The sequence below is a fragment of the Hypoxylon trugodes genome, assembly GCF_022578975.1.
Source record: "Hypoxylon trugodes strain CBS 135444 unplaced genomic scaffold F4822scaffold_8, whole genome shotgun sequence".
In the NCBI taxonomy this organism is placed as follows: Eukaryota; Fungi; Ascomycota; class Sordariomycetes; order Xylariales; family Hypoxylaceae; genus Hypoxylon; species Hypoxylon trugodes.
Window position 1 is genome coordinate 1,890,242 of NW_026250023.1, and position 24,226 is coordinate 1,914,467.

The 24,226-nt window shown below is 47.0% G+C and overlaps 8 protein-coding genes across 8 annotated transcripts; 4 read left to right on the plus strand and 4 right to left on the minus strand.

Moving 5' to 3' along the window:
* Positions 1-714: 714 nt before the first annotated feature.
* On the minus strand, positions 715-1,104 carry F4822DRAFT_445632 (uncharacterized protein; the record flags this gene model as incomplete). The annotated part of the gene is made up of 1 exon (XM_051463402.1): positions 715-1,104. Exon 1 carries the CDS (start codon positions 1,021-1,023, stop codon positions 715-717), a length of 309 nt encoding a protein of 102 aa, XP_051311496.1. The 5' UTR covers positions 1,024-1,104.
* A 598-nt stretch (positions 1,105-1,702) lies between these two features.
* On the minus strand, positions 1,703-2,300 carry F4822DRAFT_432578 (uncharacterized protein; the record flags this gene model as incomplete). The annotated part of the gene is made up of 2 exons (XM_051461675.1): positions 1,703-2,160; positions 2,216-2,300. The coding sequence occupies 2 exons, from the start codon at positions 2,298-2,300 to the stop codon at positions 1,703-1,705; spliced, it is 543 nt and encodes a 180-aa protein (XP_051311497.1).
* A 420-nt stretch (positions 2,301-2,720) lies between these two features.
* On the minus strand, positions 2,721-3,524 carry F4822DRAFT_432579 (uncharacterized protein; the record flags this gene model as incomplete). Its single annotated transcript, XM_051461676.1, has 2 exons — positions 2,721-3,366; positions 3,421-3,524. 2 exons carry the CDS (start codon positions 3,522-3,524, stop codon positions 2,721-2,723), a joined length of 750 nt encoding a protein of 249 aa, XP_051311498.1.
* A 5,205-nt stretch (positions 3,525-8,729) lies between these two features.
* Positions 8,730-10,078, plus strand: F4822DRAFT_352310 (uncharacterized protein). Its single transcript, XM_051455983.1, has 2 exons — positions 8,730-9,810; positions 9,875-10,078. Exon 1 carries the CDS (start codon positions 8,816-8,818, stop codon positions 9,677-9,679), a length of 864 nt encoding a protein of 287 aa, XP_051311499.1. The 5' UTR covers positions 8,730-8,815; the 3' UTR covers positions 9,680-9,810; positions 9,875-10,078.
* A 517-nt stretch (positions 10,079-10,595) lies between these two features.
* On the plus strand, positions 10,596-12,185 carry F4822DRAFT_438296 (uncharacterized protein; the record flags this gene model as incomplete). Its single annotated transcript, XM_051462501.1, has 1 exon — positions 10,596-12,185. The coding sequence occupies one exon, from the start codon at positions 10,596-10,598 to the stop codon at positions 12,183-12,185; it is 1,590 nt and encodes a 529-aa protein (XP_051311500.1).
* A 4,034-nt stretch (positions 12,186-16,219) lies between these two features.
* F4822DRAFT_352339 (glycoside hydrolase family 11 protein) lies at positions 16,220-17,898 on the plus strand. Its single transcript, XM_051455984.1, has 2 exons — positions 16,220-17,285; positions 17,351-17,898. The coding sequence occupies exons 1-2, from the start codon at positions 16,949-16,951 to the stop codon at positions 17,665-17,667; spliced, it is 654 nt and encodes a 217-aa protein (XP_051311501.1). The 5' UTR covers positions 16,220-16,948; the 3' UTR covers positions 17,668-17,898.
* A 2,664-nt stretch (positions 17,899-20,562) lies between these two features.
* F4822DRAFT_414010 (Alpha/beta hydrolase fold-1) lies at positions 20,563-21,766 on the plus strand. The gene is made up of 2 exons (XM_051459087.1): positions 20,563-21,243; positions 21,317-21,766. The coding sequence occupies exons 1-2, from the start codon at positions 20,800-20,802 to the stop codon at positions 21,647-21,649; spliced, it is 777 nt and encodes a 258-aa protein (XP_051311502.1). The 5' UTR covers positions 20,563-20,799; the 3' UTR covers positions 21,650-21,766.
* F4822DRAFT_414012 (mitochondrial glycoprotein) lies at positions 21,767-23,021 on the minus strand. The gene is made up of 2 exons (XM_051459088.1): positions 22,542-23,021; positions 21,767-22,475 (listed from the first exon to the last, which is right to left on the minus strand). Exons 1-2 carry the CDS (start codon positions 22,907-22,909, stop codon positions 21,953-21,955), a joined length of 891 nt encoding a protein of 296 aa, XP_051311503.1. The 5' UTR covers positions 22,910-23,021; the 3' UTR covers positions 21,767-21,952.
* Positions 23,022-24,226: the final 1,205 nt, after the last annotated feature.

A 24,226-nucleotide genomic window follows, 5' to 3' on the forward strand; every position in this document is an offset into this window, starting at 1 on the left:
TTTTCTACAGGTATGTTTAGGTGGAAGGAAGAAATTGAAATTGATAAGCCTCTCATTAGATGATTATACGATATGCGCAGATCGCTCGAGACCCGTAGAAACATAGGCTATACAAAGTAATTGTCTTATCCATCCTTTCTTCGAAATGTATCTTGAGCTGTAATATCTCAGTCAGATGTTTAATACAACTTCCGGGAGTAATAGCCTAAGGTATAGCGAAGAGATTTCTTGATAAGGGCGTTGTATCACAGCACCTGTGAACGTCGTGGTATAGATAGGTTGAATAGGTTCATATATAAATCGGCTGTCTCATATAGTGGTTACTCGGGAATTGCGTCGCTTGTGTTGTTCCTCGTATTCCTTCCCGTAGGTAATGCATGTACTATGTAACCCATCTGCACCGTGTATCTGCCGTACCCGCGTGCTCGGGTTATCCAGTGAGAAGTTAGTGGCTTGCCTGAATAGGCAATATATTGCCGCAAGATGCAACCTTTTTTGTTGGTTAAACTTTATTAGGTATTACTTGTGCTGTTACTTGGGGTAGCGTCTGCTACTGGTAGTGACGGGGTCACAATGTACACAGCAGGTCGAAATAGCATAGCAATATCAGGGTCAAAATAAAATAGCTCTATAACGAGTGGCCGGACGTATTTAGCAGCAAGTATAATATTAATTCGAAAGACTCCACACCCCGATAACGCCCTCACCATTCGTCTAAGATAACGCCGATTCCCTCATAGCTTGTAAGTCATCGACCGACATGTCATCTCGCTCCTTCTTGACCTCTTGCATCCTAGGCCACCAATATTCTTCCATGAATTTGCTAAAAGGCATTTTCATTTCTTGAAGCTTTTTTGTGAAATCCTCCATCAAAGTTTCTAGCCGTCGAGCAAGATATCGCTCTTCCTCTTGTATTTCCTCGACTTCTGTGGGATCCATGAGACGGAGTACTCCTCCTTTAAGGGCATCGTCAAGATTCCGAACCCAAGGATAACTACAACATGTATGCCTCATACCAAGCATCGTAAACGTGGCAACACGCACCAGATCCAGGAATACCCCATATTCACTATCGGATATTGCCCGTTCAAGACAACTTTATCCCTATGGACATGCCTTTGAAAATCTCCCATTTATAAAGCTCATCACCATAAGCCTTCGTAGTAAGCCCACACATATATTTTGAGGCAGGGGTACACCCATTAATTGTGCAGTAGCAACAGCAAGAATCTTTACATTCAGCCCTCATCAATTTTGAGAAGACAGAAAGACTTTCTTCTGGCACGTCATTTTGCTCCTTTTCGTGGAGGCAATAGCCAAGACCGTTTAATATTTTATACATGACTGAGAAAACTCGTTCGGGCTTCCCCGCGTTCGGGGTGAAGGTATAACATCCAGGTAATGGGGATGGGCGTGTAGGAGTCAGCCCCATGACCACCAAACCACGACACCAACGCCAATGATCCAGCGAAACCCAAAGATATGCACCGGAATACCATTAACGGGGTATAGCCACCAACCCTCGTTTCTGTTTGATGAAACCCAGCTTCATAAAATTTCTGGGCGATGAAGGAGTTGATGCCGCGCCAATGATACACAGAGCCAGGCTGCAGGGTATCGTGCGTTGTAGGCACTGGGATATGTTGCTGTCTAAGTGTTTGGGCAACGTCGTATGCAATGCCATCGAGAAGAAGATCTTCTTCTAAGCCAAGTCGCTGGATCGTTTCAGATGAAGGCTCCGGAGCGCAAGCTTCAGTAACGCCTTCCGCTGTGAAACGAGGGGATCAACTACCATACAGGCAATCATCTGTTTATCTATCACAGGCGGCACTCCTCTAAAGTGGTAACAGAATATATCATTCTCAACACTTGCTCCAGCATCAAGTAATATGCGAATAGACTCCAATTGCTCTAGCTCTAGCGCAAATTCAAGAGCGGTATATTCTCCACGATTTTTCCTATTGATCAAAGAGTCAATCGTCTCCCCTGCATATTCGATTAATATTGAGAGCCCTTTGGGCCAAGTAACAGCTAGATGAAGTGAAGATAGGCCATTTGGAGTGCATTCGTATAGTGAGGAAGGATTAGTGCGTAAATGGTGGATAACTCCAGACTCTGAGTGGACGAGCACATTGTGGAGGAACTCGGTGTGAGCGAAGTCTCGGAAAATCATCAGCATCAATATCGCGCTTGAAAATCATACCGGCAGACTTACATTCGTTTAAATCATGGTTATTAAAAGAGAGGATACTAGGAGCAACTACGCAATTAAAATCCGCACCTTCGATAATAGCATCCATATCTAGTAAGTTTTGAACTACGTAGGGAGAGGCCCTATTATTCACCAAAGTTAATAAAGGGAACCTGAGAGGCCATTAGCTAAGGTTCAGAAGTACGTTGCGCCCTTCGTAGGGGTAGATATTACCCTCGGCGGCAAGAGATATCATTGATCGGAACCCCCATACGTATTATGGAAGATATGAACTGTAGAAATAGAGTGTTAAAATCTTCGTCCTGGAAGTCGTGCTCATGAAGAAGGTATAAGTCCATTATTCTCTGAATTCACGTCGTTAGCGAGGCCTATTAAATTGAGGGAGGACATTTGATACATGAAGTAAGTTTTCTCCATAATCATCAACATCTGTTGGCCACCCTTTGCCACTCACGAACAATTTTCGCAACTCAACTAGAATACTTCGGAATATCGCTTCAACCTCTTGTTATGTGGCATCTTCGGGAATGGAACGTATTTGATTTAACGCCAGAAACGCGGGGGCATCTTCTGTTACTGTAGCTCGAACTGTCAGATTGGGGTAGATTTTCCAGTCGCGCGTCCAGGCTAACGGCGAGTATTCAAGTCGCCATTTGGCTGTAATTTGACGCCGGAGGGCTACTAGGTTCAAATTAAACACCCATTTGTTCCGATTTGTAAATGAATATGGGCACCATTTACGATGTTGCATAGCTGGGCGTCCATGCCGCGCTCCTGGACAATCGCAGTGCACGCTTTTTATAGGCACCCCTAACGAAGGACGTCCAACATCCCCATTCCTGTTGGGACTGTTCGTGTTGGACGAATGCAAGTTTTTCTCTGTTGAATCCCGAGTTTGTAACATTCCGATAATTAAATCTAGGCTTTGCGTAAGAGTCGCTGATTGTCGTTCCTGTCCGTCTCGAAATTCATCCGATAGGCCACGAAAGCCGATAGCCATAGAATTGGCCACATCCTCCGTCCTTTGAAGGCCTTGCTGCACCGATGCTCCTAACTGGCCAACGCCGATTTCTAGTCCTTCTACTACCTTAATGGCTGTGGCAACTTGGACGGAGTCAGATACCATTTGGGTTCTTATGTCCCGAGAAACATCACTTTATAGCCTATATCAGCAAAGCAGGCAAGACGGAAACTTGGTAAACACTCACAGATTAATCAATTGCAAATACCCAAGCAATTCTGCGTTGAATTCTCGAAGTTGAGATCGTATATCCTCATGCTTCCTTTTATCAAAAGGGTACTTCATCATCATGACAGATATCTTCAGTCTCAATCAAATAACTTCCCTTCACCACTAAGGAATCGTCTGGATAAACTATCTCCCGAGTAATACTCTAGTTTCACTTTAATCTTTTCCTATTGACAGGAAATACCTATACAAATAGACACTACGTCAGTCATCCATTGCATCACAAAGGCTGTGCTAATATAGTTAGTAGTACATGTATGCTTCTAGATGGGTGTAAAGCCAAACTCAAATATGTCAAAGCTAATAGGGATGTTTTGAACATCAGTGTATACAAGAAGAAGGGACTTAGTATGACTGGTTTCAAACCCCTATAGTAAGTGTAGACACTCTGACTCATATTTGTCGAATTAGAAAAATTATATATAAAATGGATATGCCCATTCCCCTACTTTACGATTGGGTATATTATGACATATTTCGTCCCGTAGCCCCTGCCGATGTGCATTCAATTGTTCCCAAATGAGCACACCATATATATATATGTATTAGGTAGTTACTTATAAAGAGAGAGTAGGGTACACGGGGCCTTGATTAGCTGGGATGTTAAGACCTGTCTGGAAGATCACGGAACAGGTCGTGACCGACATCAATTCTGACAAAGGTAAAGTTACTGGCAAGAGCAAGGTCATAATAGCGGGTTCAGGCTGAATTACATTTACCTAGGTAACTACAAATACCACATTATACACTATACTAACACGCGGCTTGCGCCCTGAAGTCCCGTATTTCTTAGCTATCTGGGTAGGTAGGGTTTTGTGAGATAAGCTCCCACGTTGAAAAATATTTAAATACACCACCATTCATCATCGACTTCCGCCCTGATTCAAACTATCAACACCCCAATCAACCCATCCAAGGTTGACTTCGTTATATAAAACCACCTCAATATACCTAAGCAATGATGCTGAAATCGTCACCAGAAAACAATAAATAAAACGACAAAAACAACCAGAAATCTTTCAAAAAACAAAAATAAAAGGCAACTAAAACTGATCCTACACATAGCATTAACCTTATCTAGCCTAAAGCTTCATAGACATAACCTATCTCTCTTAAGCACTTTCTTCAACACCTATTCTACCACCCTCCCAAAGAGACCTGCCTCCCTTTATCCTGCTCGACCTTATGGGCACCGCTATGATACTGTGATTACACCTAACCACGTCCTCAAACCACTTTCATTGACTATTAAAAATAGATGGAAGGCCATACCTGCAAGGACTTCGCAGGGTGGGGACTGGTGGTGTCTTTAATGAACGACGAGACCTTCACGGACGGATCAACGTCCTCAACAACCACGACTGATTAAAGCTGTAAGTTACCAGAACTTAACCTGTCACCTTGACTCCACGTCGCCTACACTCTAAGCCAGCGTTTTGCGGGTAACCTGATACCAACCTCTTTCCCCACCCTATCTTTATTATTTCCGTTGTCCTATACCATTCCATATCCACGCTCGTGGTATCCCTTCCTTTTCCCCATTTTAAATGCCACTCAACATGATACACACATGCAGTAGACACCTCACGAAGAACACCGACTAACTTGGAGTTTTCGCAGCCGAGTCAAAACTGCTGTCATCCTTAATAAGACAATAGGGAGTTGGTTGATGATATCAGGAGCCGAATCATGTTGGTATCATCAACCAATTCTCGGAATGCAGCAAGCATTCTCTGGCGGCTTGCCCGTCAGCGGGTAGTCTCTCGGAAGTTTTCGCTCCCAGACCTGGGAAGAACCAAAGCTGCACGAAGCAAATTCTTAAAGCTTGAGAAGCGACCCGGCTATACTAAGGGTAGTGAGTTAAGAGGTTTCTAGCTTACTGCCTCAAAACAGTGTCGAGCTAGCAAAGGCATCCTTGCCGAGGCGGGAATTTGGCGATGTTAGGATGGCCGATGCAGCTAATGATTTAGCTGCTAACTAAGGCCTAATTATCGCCTAAATTTCGCGTGGGCCAAAAGCAAGAGTCCAACCAACATATCCTGTCTCCGTCGACCCAGATCGAGGGGACGGAGCACTGTACCGGTTTCCTACATCAATTAACATTTCAGTCTCGGTATGCTACAGACGAGAGCATCCCTGAGGGTCATGCCGGCTGTCAATGCTGACGATGGGAGCGACGTCAACTCCTCCCCTCGGGTGGTCCATCGCAGGGTGCATGGCCCACCCACGTTGGAGCGGATAATCAGACATCTTCTAATTAATACGATAACGTTAATAAGAGATGGCCTAACGCCATTGCTAAACTATTCAATACGATGGCACTTACTTAGATGAAATAGCGTATAAATTTCTGGTCGCTTGCTTCGATAAGGTGTAGAATGATATCGTCGATACATCATAGGCCACGTCCAACACAAAAAGAAAACTTCTCCGAATTACTTGCTTGGCTATAGCCCTAACGCCTGCTGGATGCGCGAGTAGCTGAGGTGGGGAGATGCATACCCTCGACGACAAGGCCGATGATGCATTTTGAGAATTCATCGTCGGGCACTTTCGAGCTTTGGACCAGAGGCCCGCAGCAGGGGTGAGTAAAGAGCACCAGTCGCCTGGTTGGGACAAATGAAGAGCTAGAAAGCCTGACGCATTGCCGGCTGTGGGAGGAAGGTGGTGTCAGTAGTTGAGCTGTATGAAGCGATACATCTTGGGAAGTATCGGGAGGACCCCTTATCGCCGATACACGGACAAAGGAGCTTGTAGAACAAAGAGGCTACTCGTGTATGTATACGATAGTTCCTATAGTAGATACCTGCGATCTCTTCGCGCAACAACAGAGTTGTTAAACCCCCATATGGTTGGTCTCATGACAGGTGGTCTGTATTTTCTATTTCGTAGGGAAGGACCTGGTGAATCGGGTTGGGACGATAGTTCTCGTCGCAAGAGTGGTGCCTGGCCCTCTATGGACTCCGTATCAATGGATATTAACAGTCACGAGGATAGGATGATGTTGACTACGAAGCAAGGGATGTCAGCGTTATACTTTACCTAGGGTTGAGGCGGGGACCTAGAGTATAAGAGGCGTATTATAGACGGGAATACTCAATTATGGATGCATATTTAGTCCGCTTCTACCTAAAGCTGAGCTATAAGAAAAATCGGCGAACCCCGGGTTCATACTAGTTCTCCAAACTAAGCGGTAGCGGCGGCTGTTCCCTTGCTCTAAGTCGTAAGTTCTATGCGTGTTAGCAAGCTAGAAGCTATTTTCCGCATATAACTACTTGATCTGTACCATAATCCTAGGATTTCGTGTCTTACGCCCCCACCGCTTTTTTCATCATACATCGTGGGTTTCTCCAATGGGTAGGCTCAAACTAAAGCAGCATTCGTATCAACATAGTGCCATATATGTAAGTAAGCTTTGCGACGGAGTCTTGATGTGAGTCGGCTGAGCTTACTGTCATAGGAAAAGACTACTCCATATTAATATTCTATTGGCGGTGAGACCTTGCGGTTTCTTATGAAAGTCATTCCTTAAAGGAACACTTGGAATTGCTTTTTGCTTCCTGCATATGTATTATAGAAAACATGATCTGCTGACGAATCGACGAGGCTTCAGCCATGCAGCTCGATATAGGTCGGAGTATATTGACTTTGTCCGAAAATGACGTTTCAGAATGACAACATGGCTGACGCCTGTTTGACGCCTGCTGTAAGAATTTAATAAGGTGGCTGCCGCCTTGGTGTTCCCCAGCCTGTAAGGAGTCTTCCGACGTTACACGACACCGCATTGTCTCTCTATAACCGGCGGAAAGAGTCAGATTGGAACCAAGGATCCAATGCATTGATCGATGGAACATCTGATTGGACTGCTGACTTACATGATAGCTATATCGCCGAACTCACGTAAGCAACCGAGGAAGAGTGAGATGAATGTTCCGCGGTCTTTCCATTGTCCGTAATACTCGTCCAATAACGCCGGGATGGTCAGATCATGCTGTGCTAGCCTGGCTGGCTAGTTCCCCGGACCGTCAGCCCAGTCCCAACAGGACGGGACCCTATTCCCGTCTCCAAGGTATGACATTGACACATGCAGAGTAAAAAGACGCCATGGATAACAACGCAACCCTCCCATGGATCTTACACCCAAACGGATATCTTGCCATGGTGGGGAACGGCCCGAAAGAATAAGAATAAAAAGCAAAAAAAAGTGAAAATCAAAAAGGAATCACTATATTTTCATGATTACCTACATGCCTAACAAATATTACATTTCATTAATATAGTTGACGTATGGCTGTATGCAATGTAAGTGTGCAAATCCCGGATGGCGGAGCATCAGATCTTGGAAGTTTTCAATTTTCAGGATTTAAATGTATTTATATACAAAAGAAAAAAAATATGTATGTAAATGTATTTGTGCAGATACTTGGGTACTTGGCTACATACATCCTTTAAAAACCCAAGATGTACAACCCACACGAGGTACTTGCCCAGTCAGGTACCCGAAACAAAAAAGATGATTACCCCTTTGGGAAACCACCCATGTATCTCTGCGTAATCTGCGTAACTTTGTGTAACAAAAGGAAAGTAAAAAGTCGGTACCACCTGGCGAACAGCCGGTCGGGACAGGTCTAGAAGCGAACAGGGCAGGAAAGGGCAACAGGGGAGGTGAAAACGGAAGTGGCGGGTGACTTCCAATCCACTCGATCTGGACAGCAATTATTACATATGTGGATGTATGTAGGTAGTACATACATACATACATATGTACATTTGTACATAGTTCCGTATGTACCGTGCCACATGTTTAGATGTATCCAATACATGTACAATATGTATCAATTGATCATCTGGTTAGTCCAATAGGTTATTCCAATTTTTCCCCACCCCCACCAATTCGAGGCGGGATTACCTTATTCTTCTCTCCCTCACCTTTATTTTATTTTATCTTTATTTTTATTTTTTATTCCTACACAGTTTGAATATCGAGAGAAAAAAAAAGAAATTTCTTTTCTTTTCCCAGCAAACAACCCTTCTGACTTGTTGGAGCGCTCATCTCCAAAATTGGCGTTTCCTCATTTATGACAGAACCTGTTTATGCATACCAATACCAATACAAATACATGAAAAATACATGAATACCAATTCAATACTCACAATACTATACACACAATACACTCTATGAAATGCATTTCATCGTCGATCTATCCCCTTTTAGCGACAGCCAACTCACCAGACCTTGACCAGCCTTGATCAGCAGAACCCCCCTTAGTCCCCCCCAAATTCCAGTCCTTTCAGTGCCTTTCTCAGGTATCTGTCCCCCCCAGTCGGCCAGTGCCCTCAGGCCCTTGTCCGTGATGAACCACTTCTCGTCACTTCCTTCTGAGCTTCGGCTCATGGTATGGCGGTACGCGGTTGACATGGTCTACGACTCGCGTCCTCCATGTGCCTGGTCGTTGGCCTACCGCGCCCCATACTTGAGTATCCAACTTGATGAATTCCCCCTGCCCAAGCCCAAATCCAAGTCCACCTTGGCCGTCTTCCAGATCAACCGAGAATCACGCCACGAGGCTATCAGCAGGTACTTGCTGTTTAAGGCCCGTAGCGGTTCGAAGAGGGGGCGTGTTAGGGCAGATACTGACGTCTTTATCCTGGATGCCAGTGTGCTTACCGAGATGGCTTGCACGCCTGAATGGCAGTCGCCTCACTTTGCTAGAAATAGTTTCCATTACTGTCTTGTCACTTGGCCGCCGCCCTTGGCTGCAATCTACAGCCAATCTTGGCACAACCTGGCGTTCGTAAGGAAGATCCTCCTACCTAGCGTGTGCTTCACCTATTTGTACCGTAGCCAGCTTGCTCCTCTCCTCCGGCTCCCTTGCTTACATACCATCTACCTGGATTTCGGGTCCCCCTTGCGCAGTGCTGCCCGTGACTACTCTGTGGAAATGTTCCGAGCCAAGGACGACCGACTGGGGTTGGCGGGCACGCGTCGTGATGAATTCCACGCCTGGTACCAGGAACACTCAGACCTCCTAATCGACCCCCAGCTGAAACGTAGCGGCGGCGGCGAGCAGATGAACGAACTAACCAAGGCTCTTTTCCTGAAATGGCAACGTATTTTCCTCGACGACGTTTTGGCTGGGTGGGAACCATTCGCCCGGAAAGGCGTTACTGGCATCCTGGTCTCTGAGCTTTACTACGGCCTGCAAACGGAAATCTAATCCGGGCGCCCAGACTAAGATGGCCTTGCCAAACGCTTGGGTGAGCGAGCATGGGTGTGTGAGTTATGGGTATGGGTGCAAGCCCTGCAGGCGAGATATGTATGTACATACATCCCATGCCTGGCGCAACAGTACGTATATACCTATAGGTATCTGGGTATGTACATTACTTCGTACTTACATACATGCGTACAGATGTACATAGACCTAACAAGGCATACCTAGTAGCACCGCGGCTCTCTCTCTCTCTCTCTCTCTCTGCTCACCACGCAACGCAACCACGCCCAACATCATATCTGACGGCTTTTATGGGCTCCTTAGCGCCATCGGCTGCTACTTTAAGCAGGGGATGGGTTATGGTAATCATACGCGGTGGACGTGGAGTGACGAGGGGTAGTATCTGCACCCAGCCTTTTCTGGAATAATCAGCCCAACATTGACGTCTTTGGAAACACCTATGGCCCTTTCTCACCAGGGCGGTCCAGGCTTCCTAGGCTTCCTCTGCGTATTATTAACCTGGCCTTGCAACGGACCTTGCAATTTGATCTCTCAGCCCTTGCAAGGGTTAAAGAGATCTTCATCTCTCTCTCGTTCTCTCTCGCAAGCTTAGCTCTCTCTTGACTCCTCGCTAATCGCCCCTCCTAATTTTCGTCAGCTCCCAGTCAGTCCAGTTACCTCCTGCTAAGAGATATCATGTCTCGGGGCCTCCCAGAGCTACCACTACGCTGTCGTCATGAGAGAGTTCATCGACGAGTGCATGAACGACTTACACCTCTCCGACAGTTCACGTTCACGCCCTAGCACCGTAGAGACCTGCCCGCACGTACCACACGAAATATTTGACCCCGTCCCCTTCAAGAGGCTAGCGCCTCAAACCTGGTCGCTTACACCCTCACCAGCAAGCCGCCAGTCCACGATGCGTAAAAGGCGGTCACCGATTGGTGAAGACATAACTATGCGGCAGCGACGTCGCGATTTGCACATTCATCACCATCACCGCCCGATCAAGCCTCTCGCCAATGTCACTCCTACGAGACGCACTCGTTCACTTCCTACAGTGCGCCACCCATTGCTAATGCCGGAGAAGGAAGACCATCTCGGTTGGCAAGAACCACTATCAGTGTGGAATCAAAACGCGCCTCGCGTCTATATATGCGTTGTATTATGCTTTCCTTGCGATCACCAACGCCGACATGAAGCAATTCACCATATCGAGTCCGCCCTCAAGCGTCTAGCCAAGGAACGGCCCGTCTTTGCGGGGCGCCTTCAAGCTAATAGTAATAACGGCAACGTATCACTTCACCGGTCTCCATCACAGGACATTCCTTTTCAAGTACTCCCCGCTAGCGAGACTTGTCAACGAGATTATGCACGACTAAGTAAAGACGGATTCCCGCCGGGCACATTCGTCCATCCTCGGTTTGGTGTTTCGGGGAATGTAGGCACCAACCTCGACTCAATACCAGTATCGAAAGTACAAGCGGAATTCCCACCCGGTGGCTTGCTACTTTCTATCTTCCTACATCACGGCTTGGTGGACGGCGGTTCATTGCGCGTCTTCCTGGAATGTTTCGCCGCGCAGACCCGGAATACTCCAGTTCATCTGCCATCTGAACAGACGTTTCCTATGTTGCCTTCTCGAGGCCACAAAAGTCCAATCACAATGCGCAATATTTCTACGTTTAGGGGTCTATTGGCAGGATGTCCAGAATACACAATGCTAGGCGATCTTAGCGGCCCAACGCAACCGCGACTATTAAAAACTGGGTTGGATATGGCACATATCGAGAAAATTGGCAAGATCTTCGTCTTCAGACACGAACGGCTGCAAGAGCTGCGGGAACTGATCCGGTCTCGAAATGGGACGGTGGAGCCTCCATCGGCATACACAAGCTTGGCGGCCCTCGCATTTGCGCATATCACGAAAGCTCGCGTGGCAGCTGAGAAGTACTTACCAGGAAGTCAAGCGAGAAGATATGCCATGTTATGGAATTCGGTGAATTGGAGGACGAGGGCCTTCAAGGGCGCGACAGATAATTACTTTGGTAATGCAGCATTACCAGCAGTCACGAGGGTGTCAATGGCCCAACTAGTAGCGGCGTGTGAGGACGACACCGAACTTGCTCAGCTTGTGCCGTTCGTAAAAGAATCAATTGACGCTGTTGACCAGGAATACGTCAGCCGGCGTCTTGCCCTGCTATCCGAAGCACCCGACCCACGCTTAGTTGGGGTCAATTATGACCCACGGATGCCTGAAGCGTTGGCGTTCAACACATGGAGGCATTTCGGGGCAGATGTGGAATGGAGCATCCCGGGAGTGCCCGTGACAAGGGCGGATGCGATAAGGAGGGCACACGGTTCGTGGAACCTTGGTACGGCGCTGATACTTCCGGCCAAGGCGGACTCGATGAAGCAAGAACTTTTTGTTAGCTTGCCGATTGATTCGATGAGGCTGTTATGCGCCGATGATGGATGGACGCGGTGGATTGATAGGATCATAGGTTGAATAATGAATGAGGCTGCAACCACTATAATGTAATTATCTAATGCCTTGATCCCTGGCCCTTGTCGATGATCTACTCATTTCTCATTTCCGTGGCAGTTGGGCATTGGTTGTCACCCTGTCGGCTGTTGGGATCCGAGTCCGATACGGCCGGGCTCACATCAGGTTCCCTGGCTGCTTGTGTGACTTGTCACATCAATCTAGTGGCCTCGCGCACGACAGGACCTTGCTTTTTTTTCTTTTTTTCCTGAACTTCCCAGCGGTACCAAACTTTTTCGGGTAGAGGGTGGAGAGGGTAGCGAACCGCGGAAAATCCGAACCATATCCGGAATCAGACCCCTTTTCTCGGCGCCAAGGTATCTTGCGAGGTACGTACAGAATTGGGAATTAAAAATGCTACGTACCTTAAGTGCGGTCTAAGTACGGATAGATTCGATGCGATACCGATGGCACTATCTACAATTCCTGTATGGAACCTCCAAAGTACCTAGCCTTCCCTACCTTTTACAATCCGTTCGCCGCGGCCCGAGCCGCTGCGTAGGTCGATTCAATGATAAGAAAGAAAAAATTTTACTTTATTTTTATTTTAGGGATGCAATGGAGGCTCAAAAGGTGGAAATAGCCTAATGTTCGTCAGTGTGCAGCGGGTGTGATGTTATGCTTTAGTGTCAAGCAAGCATAAGAGAATGGTGTAGCAATGAGTGGTGATGGATGGTCGACGACGGACTTGGTGGGTGACATTATGGCGTCTTGTCCTTGGTGGCTGTGACCTGGGCGAAATTGTCAGCCTGTCTGGTTTTGTTATTCTGTCAGACTATGAGCAACGGCGATCAATCGATCTGCCTGTACGTACTTCTGACAGCCCTATGAGAATCGTCGCAGGATCGCAGAGTTTCAGCCGCCTTCTGAGTTGGGCAACCAGAAACGCCAGTCCGATTTCCTTTTCCATCGATCTGGGACCGCTGGAAAGAATCGGTATGCGTAAAAGAGGTAGGAGACCAAGCTTGGTTCGCCTGGATCGGTTTCAAAAAAGTGACGAGACCTACATTTTTCACCTACTTTAGCATTAGACGGGCGCTGCAGAAGTAGAGCTGCTGTCCTGCGGCACGGGTAATCTTGATTGATCACGCTCTTCACGATGACATAATGACATAATACCCTACTTGGCCTTAGCCTACATACATATACATACATGCGTCAAATACGGAATACAATGGAACAAGCACTGTATGTAACCACTTATCTCAGCCAAGCGTGGATTTGATGGATGCCCAAAAGGCCTCAACTCAACCTAAGTAAGCACTTCACCCAATCCTTAACCAAGTACGGTCCGCTTCGAAGAAAAAGAAAACCGTGCTTCCATGTCTCTCTTCTCCTTTAGATTCTAAAATGAGACTGACGAAACTCCCAACACATACTGTACAGTAACAGCGATCGTAACTTGTTGACAAGCATTGTTATGCCTGCTAGTTATCTATTTCTAATGAACGCGCTAGAGAATAATACCCCTGGCGTTTACTGTTTATGGTAGCAAAGTCGCCGTACTGTACGCCACTACTTCGATATATATGGATACTGGGCGTTCTTCATTCATTCTGTTTCCAGGTTTATCGCGGAAGAAATGAACAATTTGGGGCTTTGTTGATGAAATTTGGGACGAACGCACATCACTTACGCATCTCGAAACAATTTACTTACTTTGGTTTTGCTTTTTTTTTCCTTTTTCTTTTTTTTTCTACCCTTGGGTTTTCCCTCTCTCTTCTAATTCTGACGGCATGCTCGGCTTGTGGGGGGATGGCAGGCCAGGTCGAAGAACAGTGAAACAATCTTCTCGGCAGGAATCCCATTCGTCAAAGGGGAGGACCGCTTGTCATGCGAACCCTTTAGTAACGAACTTATTATTATAGTCGGTGTCTGTTATTATTTCTGTAAGCGCTTCGTACAGACCTTGCCCGCTGATTGCATCGTCATTTTTTATTTTCTTTCTAGCCTCTCAGAAATGAAAGAAGGGGAAAAAAAAGATCTCGTTTCGGTCTTACCCGCTTTCTGACTTATGTGGGTTTCCGCTTTAGATCTCACTTACTAGGTAATTTCTGTCATTTTTCCTTTTTTCGACTAGGTTCTGGGTACCTTAGCATGGGCTCGTGAGACCCAAGTTCGTGAGGGAGCTCGCTTACTCACCAACCAACCACGCGAGCATGGAGACCATGCCGAACCGGGGAACCCTTCCCTTTCCTCCCCGGAACCCCCTGACGGAAACCTCTCCGGTCCCCGGTTCGGAGACTGGGCTCTTCCTCAGATTCGAGAAACATGTTTTGATACCTGGACACGGCATACTACGTGGGGGGTTGAGAAGGGGAATGGGAAGGGGGGGCACAGAAGTGAGGCTATCGCCGTTTTTACCTCTTAATGCATGTCCCTCGGTCATAATCTGAAATAAGGAAATCCTACCTAGCCTGCCTTGTCTCCTTCCCGTATACCTAGCATACCTACTCACCGCTGTCCCCTCTTTCGTACCGCCGCTGATCGCGCGCCGCATCAACTAGTAGGGGAGAGAAGGGGGGGTCGCTTCAATTTGCATGGGGGTAGCCCTGGCTTCCATGATCTGATATATCAAGGGACTTTTAAAGGGTCAATCCCAAGAGCACGCACGATACGGTCCCCATCCCATCTTCAGGCGACCGGGCGGGGGATTTGGGAAAGACATACCGCAATACCCTACCCTAGATACATCCCCCCCTCCCCTCATACGTACATATACATATACATATTCACACATGCATACATATATGTACATATATGCTACCTAGAACGAGATGATAGCTGGAGTTCAGCCGCGCCATGCGTGCCATCGCATCCTTTTTTTGCCCGATTTCCCCCTGGGCCGGAATCGAACAGCGGCAGCTAGCCAGCTAGCCAGCCAGCCACGCATGGCAATATGTCTCGGACGCTGTATGCGGTATGTATTGCAGAAGGCAGGCTGACGGCACGTTACGTACGGGTACGTCATGCGGTGTGTTTCGAGAGAGACATGCGCGCGCCCTGCGTAACAATGTCTTGTCTTGTCTTGTCTCGAGAAAGAGTCCGTCGTGTTACTCCGTCTCCCCGCTTCCTCGGTCCCGGTTCGCCCAATCCACCGACGTCACGGAACTCTCCGTATTCCTGGTAGGTAGGTAGTATTATCAAGCCGCCTCTTACTGAAGAAGAGGAGAAATGCCAACCCTACTCCAACTACATTGTTGGGAGGAGGTTTGTGGTTGGGGGAGTTGCTCGCTGCTATTAACATGTTAGAGAATGCCCGCGTCGGTCTGTTCTCTTCATCTTTAGCCTTGTCTTGTCAATCTTTAGATATGTACTTGTTCCTTAACAATGATGTCTTAGATTGTTCCCGTTGTGTGCGACCGACAGAGCCTGCTCGATTGATGCGATCGGGATAATTTCGCACTGTCCATCTATTTGCGCCGTCAAATTGTTGAGTTTGATAATTCGCTCTTTAGATGCACTCCCGGTGCATATTAGAAACGAGTTTCTGCTTCAGGTCGGTTGACCAAAAGCATGTCTTCAAGGTTCGTGAGATTTTCGTCGGTAAAATGATCTTGTGTCATTGAAGCAGGTCTCGTATTTCCTAGAGGCTCGAGTTGACAACCCGACAGGCGCAAGTTCCGTCTTACAATTGAATCCGTTTAGTAGATTGTCCGAGCAGAGCCCAATCTAGAGTGTGCCACGCGTGCTCTCACATTGCAGTTCTTAATGCAATAAGACCAAGCCGAATGATAGAAATGTTTCGGGTGCAACGATTGGTGAATTTAGCGATTCATCCCTAAGAAAAACATAGCAACAAAAGCCTGTTGACCTCTTTCGCATCGCATAAAAACTTGACAAGATCTATCTCTTCCACATCTCGTGGGGTTGCTGAGAAGCTGCGTCTATTCAAGTTTGTCGTAGCAGAATGCGTACCTCATAGTGGTGCGATCACGTCACAAATTGAGATCCAGGGGTTGCGGTGGGATGAGACGATCTCGAATGATCTAGGAAGGGTTTGCATTGACTGTGCTACACCGGGACCCCTCCAAATTCCCCCATCGTTTTTCACCCTAACTCACCTCAATATTGATGCTTTCGTCGTCAGTTCTATCGCCATCGCCACCACGGCGGCGTTAAGACGACATAGCCCGCTTAGCGAGAAACCGGCAAAAAGCAGCTTGCCACATGCAGGCAGAATTATATTGGCATTAGCAGCCTCAGAAGCCAACCAGGCTTCTTGACAAGGCGTCTAGATCAATGGCGACGCGTAAATAGTATATTTACATATAACATGAAACCGCTATCGTGGAGCGTGGGCAGGGGCTCGGCCAGGGTTAGCTACCATTTAACCGCCGGCAAAATCACTTAGAGGTCCATTGCGTCAATATAGGAATCCCGGTTCTCCAAGCTTGGGCTACCTTGGGCTGCTTGGGGAATACCGGCAAAATTGATTCCCCACGATGATCGGCATAAACATGCTAATTTCGAACTCCATCCCATCTTCTCGGGAACCAGGAACGGACTCGTGGTTCCCCTTTCCAGAACGAGATCATTGGTTAAACCGGCCGCTGCGTCCAATTAACACAATTAACCCAATATAACGCAATGCCCGCCAAGTATATAAGGCGCCATCCCGTCCCCGCTGCGGCGATCAGAAGACCCTGAGGAGCTTTATCCTGCCAGAGCCAAAACAGACCTCATCAGTCAGTTTTCGATCCAGTTTCAAATTCCCGCTCGACAACATGCTCGGTTCATCCATCCTCGTTGCCCTTACGGCGGCTGCCGGAGCTATCGCCTCCCCGCTCGACCTCATCACCCGCTCGACCCCCGCCGGTACCGGTACCAACAACGGCTTCTTCTACTCGTTCTGGACCGACGGTGCCGGCTCGGTGACATACAACAACGGACCCGGTGGCTCGTACGATGTAACATGGTCGAACGTTGGTAACTTCGTGGCTGGCAAGGGATGGAACCCTGGTGCGACGCGCGTGGTCAAGTACAACGGAACATGGAACGGCGCCAGCGTAAACAGCTACCTGTCGGTGTACGGCTGGACGCGCAACCCTCTGATTGAGTACTGTACGTATAGTCGCTCCAGTTTTCCGTGTATATAGAAAATATGCGCTAATACTAATAAATTGCAGACGTCGTAGAATCCTTCGGAACATACAACCCCTCTTCCGGCGCACAAAAGCTCGGCTCAGTTGAGAGCGACGGCAGCACGTACGACGTCTACCGCACGCAACGTGTCAACCAGCCCTCCATCGACGGCACGTCCACCTTCTACCAGTTCTGGTCCGTCCGCCAGCAGAAGCGCGTCGGTGGTGAGGTTACGCTTAAGAACCACTTCGACGCCTGGGAGAAGGCTGGTCTCAAGCTCGGAACTCACAACTACCAGATCCTTGCTACTGAAGGTTACCAGAGCTCTGGTTCTGCTGCTATCAATGTCGAGCAGTCTTAAGTTAAAAGGAGGCCGCTGTCTTCCTGTTTTCGCCGTGATGGAGGGACTTTAGTCGTTGGTGAAGCGTTGGAAAAGGAAATGCACGTGTACCGGTCGTCGCGAAGTATAATTCGCGGATCATAAGCTTGCTTTCTATGTATGTTAAGTCGGTACCTTTCATTGGGGGCTCGGAAATTGGGGTTCTCAGTGTACGGCTCTTATGGTTGGAAATTTGATTTTTCTACCGGCATTATCTTGTTCGACATGCCTTAAGTGACTTGCTATGATGAGTAACAATAAGTAGAATAAGACTAGTTAACATTATGCTTTAGAAGTCTAGTAAACAGTTCTGCGCAGCTACTTCTATTAATCATGAGTACTATGGTTCGAGTTCTATGTAGCCTAAATGTAGTTGGTTCTTCTCTTGGGATCAACCCCTTTTCTATGGTTACTAAGTACATCCTTAGTAAGCATAGGTATTCATGACTACATACGTAGACTTAATAGAACATTATGTCCACTGTCAACCTAGTGGTCAAGTATTATGCGCCCAGGCATTATTATCTCTCGACTCCAAGGCAAAGCTTCAAGACGTTATCTTCAGTATGACAATACCCAATAACTCACCCTACACACAACCATTAGCCGTATTGCTAGCTATGTACTACCATGAAAAGCCGTTAGCCCCCCCCTCCCCCCTATTTGCCTCCGTACATTTCCTATGCGTCACTATACTTATAGGCTATCAAATAACATACTCCAACACAAGGTATTTGAAATAGCATCCACCTTGATTTTGCCTTGCAGATCACCCATCACCGTACATACAATACGACATATCTCGGTTGTTTATCCTCTTGGGGCTTCAGGAACTTCGTACCTGCCTCATCCCGCGCCCCCTACATAGGCAGCTCTCAAGATGCGGCATGACACAATAAAATCAGGCCATTGGGGGGCGTAATGTGGTCATAGCTAATTTCGCATCCATATGAGGTCCTGCCTCATAGGACCTTCTGCTTCCGCTTGTAACCCCTTATTTTGCCCGGTCGAAAAAAAAAAAAACAGAGCGCCAGAAGCGCCTGGGTATAGATGGATTGCGGCGGATAAATATTTTATACTCGGTTGGCTGGGAGGTTCCTCGTGCTTCCAGCACCTTCCATGAGGTTTGTGAGACCTGTAATTGACGTATCCTCTCTTCCACGTACTTCTAGGAATATTTCCGTCGTTACCGAAGAAAACCGCATCTCAGTTTGTATTGTTGAAGACAGATGATTACTAAACCCCCATCCCCGATGTCCCAAGGCGTCACCTCGGAAGTGTGATTCCTGGGCATGATATCATAGCAGGAGCCACACACCTTATTCATCAAGTCGTCCCAATAGGCAGACCGCCACATTGTTCGGCGAACATAACGTCGTATCAGGGACAACCTCCGGTCACATAAGATTTTGCAACATAGTATATCTCTCACCATGCCACCTTCCTAGGAGAGTGCTATTGGTAGGAAATCAGCATGAGCATGTTGCTTCGGTCTAGGCATTATGCGCTCGACGTGTCTGAACTCATCTCTCATAAACCGCGAGCGTGGGATATAGTTCCGACGCAGCTAACCTGCATGTAATAGCTTCGATGGGGAGGAATTGATTGGTCTGTTGGAAAGTTGACAAACGACTCGTCTATAAATCCTTTGACTTTAGGCATTGTGACTGCACATACGAAGTTGCAACGACGCCCCTGGTAAGTCCGCACGTACAGTCTACCACATTCTCGACCTCGTTGGTGGAGGTTATTGGAGGTAACCCCCAAATATTGGCTACCGAACTCTCATCAAATAAGGCGCCGATATCTGCAATTTTTCCTGTGGCACGACAGAAAATGCTAGAGGGGTTGCAATCATTATCAGGGTCGGGGGTAATTGCACCCGCACGGGAAGCCGGACAATGTAGTTGAGTTGACTAAGAAATTGAAGTTATTATGATTAACTAGAAGCGGCAATGAAGGATTTCCGGATACTTACGATTATATCGGATACATCCCAGGGACGTGGAAATACTTCTAGATTTGTATCCTAATCAAGTTCCTTGTACCTTATTGATCATTGTATTGGAAGCTCTACGGTTAAGATGAATATGATCTCTTACCCGAGTTCTATAGCCAATAATTAGCCCCTAAGTCCAACCTGGGTTACCATCGATGGCAACTCAGATTAAGGGCTCAGAAGAGTCTGTTTATGTATTAGGTATCTCAATTTTATATAGAGAAGACAATGTTGTTCTAAGATATCAGAAAGAAACGATGGTCATTATGAGAGAAAGCCTCTCGAAATCCTAGAGCATGTAACCCCATGAATGAATCTTCTAGATAGAATCTGTATAATTTAAGTACTATTTCTTGCTAAGATAAGATATTACGATGTTTTGATTTTCAAAAAATCGGAGCTCTACTTGGTATAGTCCCCTATCCACGAAGGGTTATGTTTAACAAAAATAGCTATGCTGTCTTCGTAAAATTTCGAATAGTCGCTATCGTATATAGTATTGTGTTAAAGGAAAGAGACGCTAGTCGAATGTAGCTATGTTTATAATTGTTGGCGGACGAGAGACTGGACATAGCTGCTGATTTGACTAATAGGTATTTATATCCGCCACTAATTCCTTCAGCAATGATTTACACCAAATCATGAGAATTGATTCACTAGTATAAATCTTTCCAGTCCATAGAATAGTCGATTAGCATGCCGTCTAACTATAGTTATAATGCGCGGGGCCTTATCAGCTCCTACGATCTTATACCGTATAAAGGGTTAGTTTTACGAGCTGTGCGACGTTGTGAAGGGTTTAGTATAGGACTATAGAATCCTGCACAGGCAGTGTTGTGTAAGTGCTGTTGGAAGTCGTAAATATGGGCCAATGACGCCAAAAGACCATCATAGTATAAGGACTAGCTATTTAACTATTATTTGTCCAATTGTACGACACTTCCCTATCGCTATGGTGATGGTAACACCTCTTATCAGGTGGCTTCCACAGATCTAGCCGAACAAGCCGTATACCCCTTTTACATATAAACCCTCTCATCCCCCTTCAGATCTTCGACCGGACCTTCCTTTATGGTCAAAGAAACTCCGCTAAATCAAGCCTGTACTATCTGACTATGGCTGTAGAACAGACTGTAAAACCCGTGATCATCCTGGTCCACGGGGGCTGGCACACACCGGAATGCTGGGACAAAGTCAAGACCCGACTCGAAACAACCGGGTACGAGGTATACGCGCCGCAGCTAATCACTTCCTGTGGGCCAGAGCCAATGCACCACTCATGGCGTGTTGACGTGGCCGTCGTACACGATCTAGTCATACCCCTCTTCAACCGCGGACGCCACGCCGTCATCATCGGGCACTCGGCTGGGGAGATCGTCGCGACTGTATCTGTTCAAGGACAGACAATCGCGGAACGGCGGGCCCAAGGACTTGAGGGAGGATTCGGTGCTCTGGTGTTTGTCTGTGCGTTTGCTATTGGGAAAAGGGGGGATACGTTGTTGGATAATATTGGAGGCGTGTTTCCGCCTTGGATGACGTCGGTGGAACCTGGTTCGAATGTGTGTTTTTCTTTTTCAACTTGGAGAACTCGGAATTTGCTTTTATACTACCTAGTGCTGACAGTACGTTTAGATACCGTTCTCAGCTGAGATCAAACAGGGACAAGTGCCCTTCTACAGCGACTTACCCCCGGATGAGGCTAAGGAGTGGGAGGGAAGATTGCGGCATCAATCACTGAGGTTCATGGAAGAACCTGTGACGTTTTGCGCTAATGACGTTACGATCCCTATGTCGTATTTAATCTGCGAGGGTGATGAGACCCTTCCTCTCCCGGCCCAGGAGGCTATGGTCAAAGCCGTTCCAGCGATTAAGGTACGGCGTTGTACGGCGGGCCATAGTCCCTTTCTGAGCCAACCGGATCTTTGTACTGAGATGATTATCGAAGCTGCCAAGAAAGTGCAGTAAATGAGGAATTGAGGTCTCGTTGGGAGAGAATATGTATCATGTAACTTGTAGGAGGTTGTTGATTATCGATAGGTGTCGTTGCTCCTGAGTTGAGTAATAACTGTGGGTGCACACAAGCGATGGGCTTCATAATCATTATTTTTCATTTTTTTATTATACATTGTGGAGTGTGGAAAGTTTTTACACAAGGACGGTTACCTGGTAATTCCTCATAATACATCGTCGTGGAGATCCTCGTTTCATTTCCTTCATGATAGCTAGCTTCTTCCCTGAATCATCTTCCCCTCATTACCCTATCCTCATCTAAGCATCGACGAAGTCCTTGACGTTCTTCAACCAAGCCTGGTATTCGCGCTGCTCCTTAATATCTATGTAATCCGGGACAAAAAGCGCAAGAGCCGAAGTCACACCGCGCTCCTCAAGGTATCTCTCCATAAGGAGCTGGAGGTCCTCGTCGAGCGAGCCGAAGGGCGGGCCGGGGTACACGTCCTGGGCGCTATGGGCAAGCTCAGCCGTGGAGCTGTGCGCTAGCTTCGGGTCTTGGAAGTAGTAGAAGTTCTCAACGATGATGTGACCTTCTTGTGCCTGCGCCTCAATGTTCAAGGCGCCTTTGCCCTCCTTCTCAATCACGATGTTTAGACGGCTAGGAACGCCCGGTTCGGCTTCTTCGTCGAACTCGCCTTCGTCCTCATTCTCAGGAGCGCCTTGTGAACCGCGGACTTTGCCGTCGGGAGAGTCGAGCTCTTCGTCACCTAGAGCGGCGTCCTCGTTGAATTCGTCGGGGTTGTAGTTGGCGAGGTCGGAGATGGAGAAGGTGATTGTGATTCTAGAGACAAGTGGGGTTAGCTCTGAGACCTTCATTGTACTTGAAAGTTTCAGAAGGGCAACTTACGTCTCGTTGCCGAATGTTCGAACCAAGCTAACGTCCTCCTTACCAGCTACATCCTTCAGCTCGAAGGGGCTGTTCTCGAGGAAGTCTTTGACGCTGGCGGGGAGTTCCTCAGCCTCCTTCATCTCGCCTTCGAATTGAAGCTCACTCTCGAGCTTAACCGATAGTTCCTCGTCTACCTCAGTCTCGGGTGCTCGTCGGAATTGCGATGTTGAGAATGCAGAGGCGAGTTGTGGCGATCGGAGGGGTGTCCATGATGACTTCAATAGGGAGCTTGGTTGAGCTACTCTGGATTGACGAACGGCGGTTGAGCTTAGACGGGAGAGTGTGCGGGGTGCTGAGCGCGCCGCGGCTCGTAGGGACATCATCATGTTGGATTGACTTGTATGATATACTCTTCAAGGATACTGACTACTGGGAAGAGGGAGGAGATCGGATTGATTGATGTTAATGGAGGGGTAGCTTGGTGGTGAATAAAATTTGGGATTGAATAATATGGGAAATTCCCAAAAATTTTATTTGACGATGGCGATAAACGATTTGAGCTTGTATGGCGCACGGACCAAGTAACAGGGATTAAGCTTTTAGTGGCTTGACGCTTAATCCTATTTGATACATATTTAATTAACCGTATAACATCTCGTCGTCGCTGTGAACCCTTGGCTTGGAATCATAGGCTGGTTCAGATGAACTGAGAACATGGAAAAACTATAATAGCTTGATATTCTAATTATAGAAGTCTAAAGTATATAAAGCGTGCCATTGCGTGGTTGTGATGCCGTTATATAATTAGACAATGGATCGTTCTATTTTCCCCATTCTTTTTGAATTTTGATGTTTGTGACTTGACATTACATCAAGATCCAGGCAAACTGTCTATGAAAAGAAGATGCCACCGTATTTTGACTTCCGTTTTAGTGTTTATATAATCCAACTCTATGTTGCGAGAACTTGAAATGTTCAGATCCGTGAAACTAGGCCACCTCCTTCCTTGCATTTCCAGCATTGGTATCTAGTTCTGCTCAATATGCTATTGACACCGATACCACAGCTTCCGAATATGCCACTGAGTCTCGCTGTCTTGCAGCATTGCTCTGATATGAGGACTGTTTCTTCGTGGCCACAGATGTAGCAGGCTTTTAGGTGCGTAACGTATTGACACATTTCTGGTTTTGCGTTAGAATGGAGTCTGGCCCAGAAGCTAAAGATTACATACTGGAATAGCGTCAATGAATGTGTCTCGATGGCTGGCAGTTTAGTTCGCTGTGGTAGTTTTCATATGGGGTAGAGATCGGCATTGCTCCTTTCTATACTGCGCGTATCATGGCATATTTTATACAACGCTGACAGTAGACTTCACTGCGAAAATTCTTCAAAAGTTTTTGGACTGTCTTCGCTGCAGTGATTCTTCTAACAGTATGACCCATTCTTAAAGCATGAATTTCGCGTTCATGGCCAGGCCAATCGGGTGCTTGAAGTAGCGAAGAAAAAGAGTATTTTCATCCATGGTCGTTACTTTACAAGCGGGCTGGGCCAATCGCCTGAATATTTCTGTTTGGAATAGATAAGCATTCTGCTTGGTGGATGTGCTACGAGTTAGGGCACTGGTATTTAATAACATGAATTTAGAGAGGACAATGCACAGAGCATCTAGCCGCGGGCGAAACGAGGGTTCATAGAAGACAAGG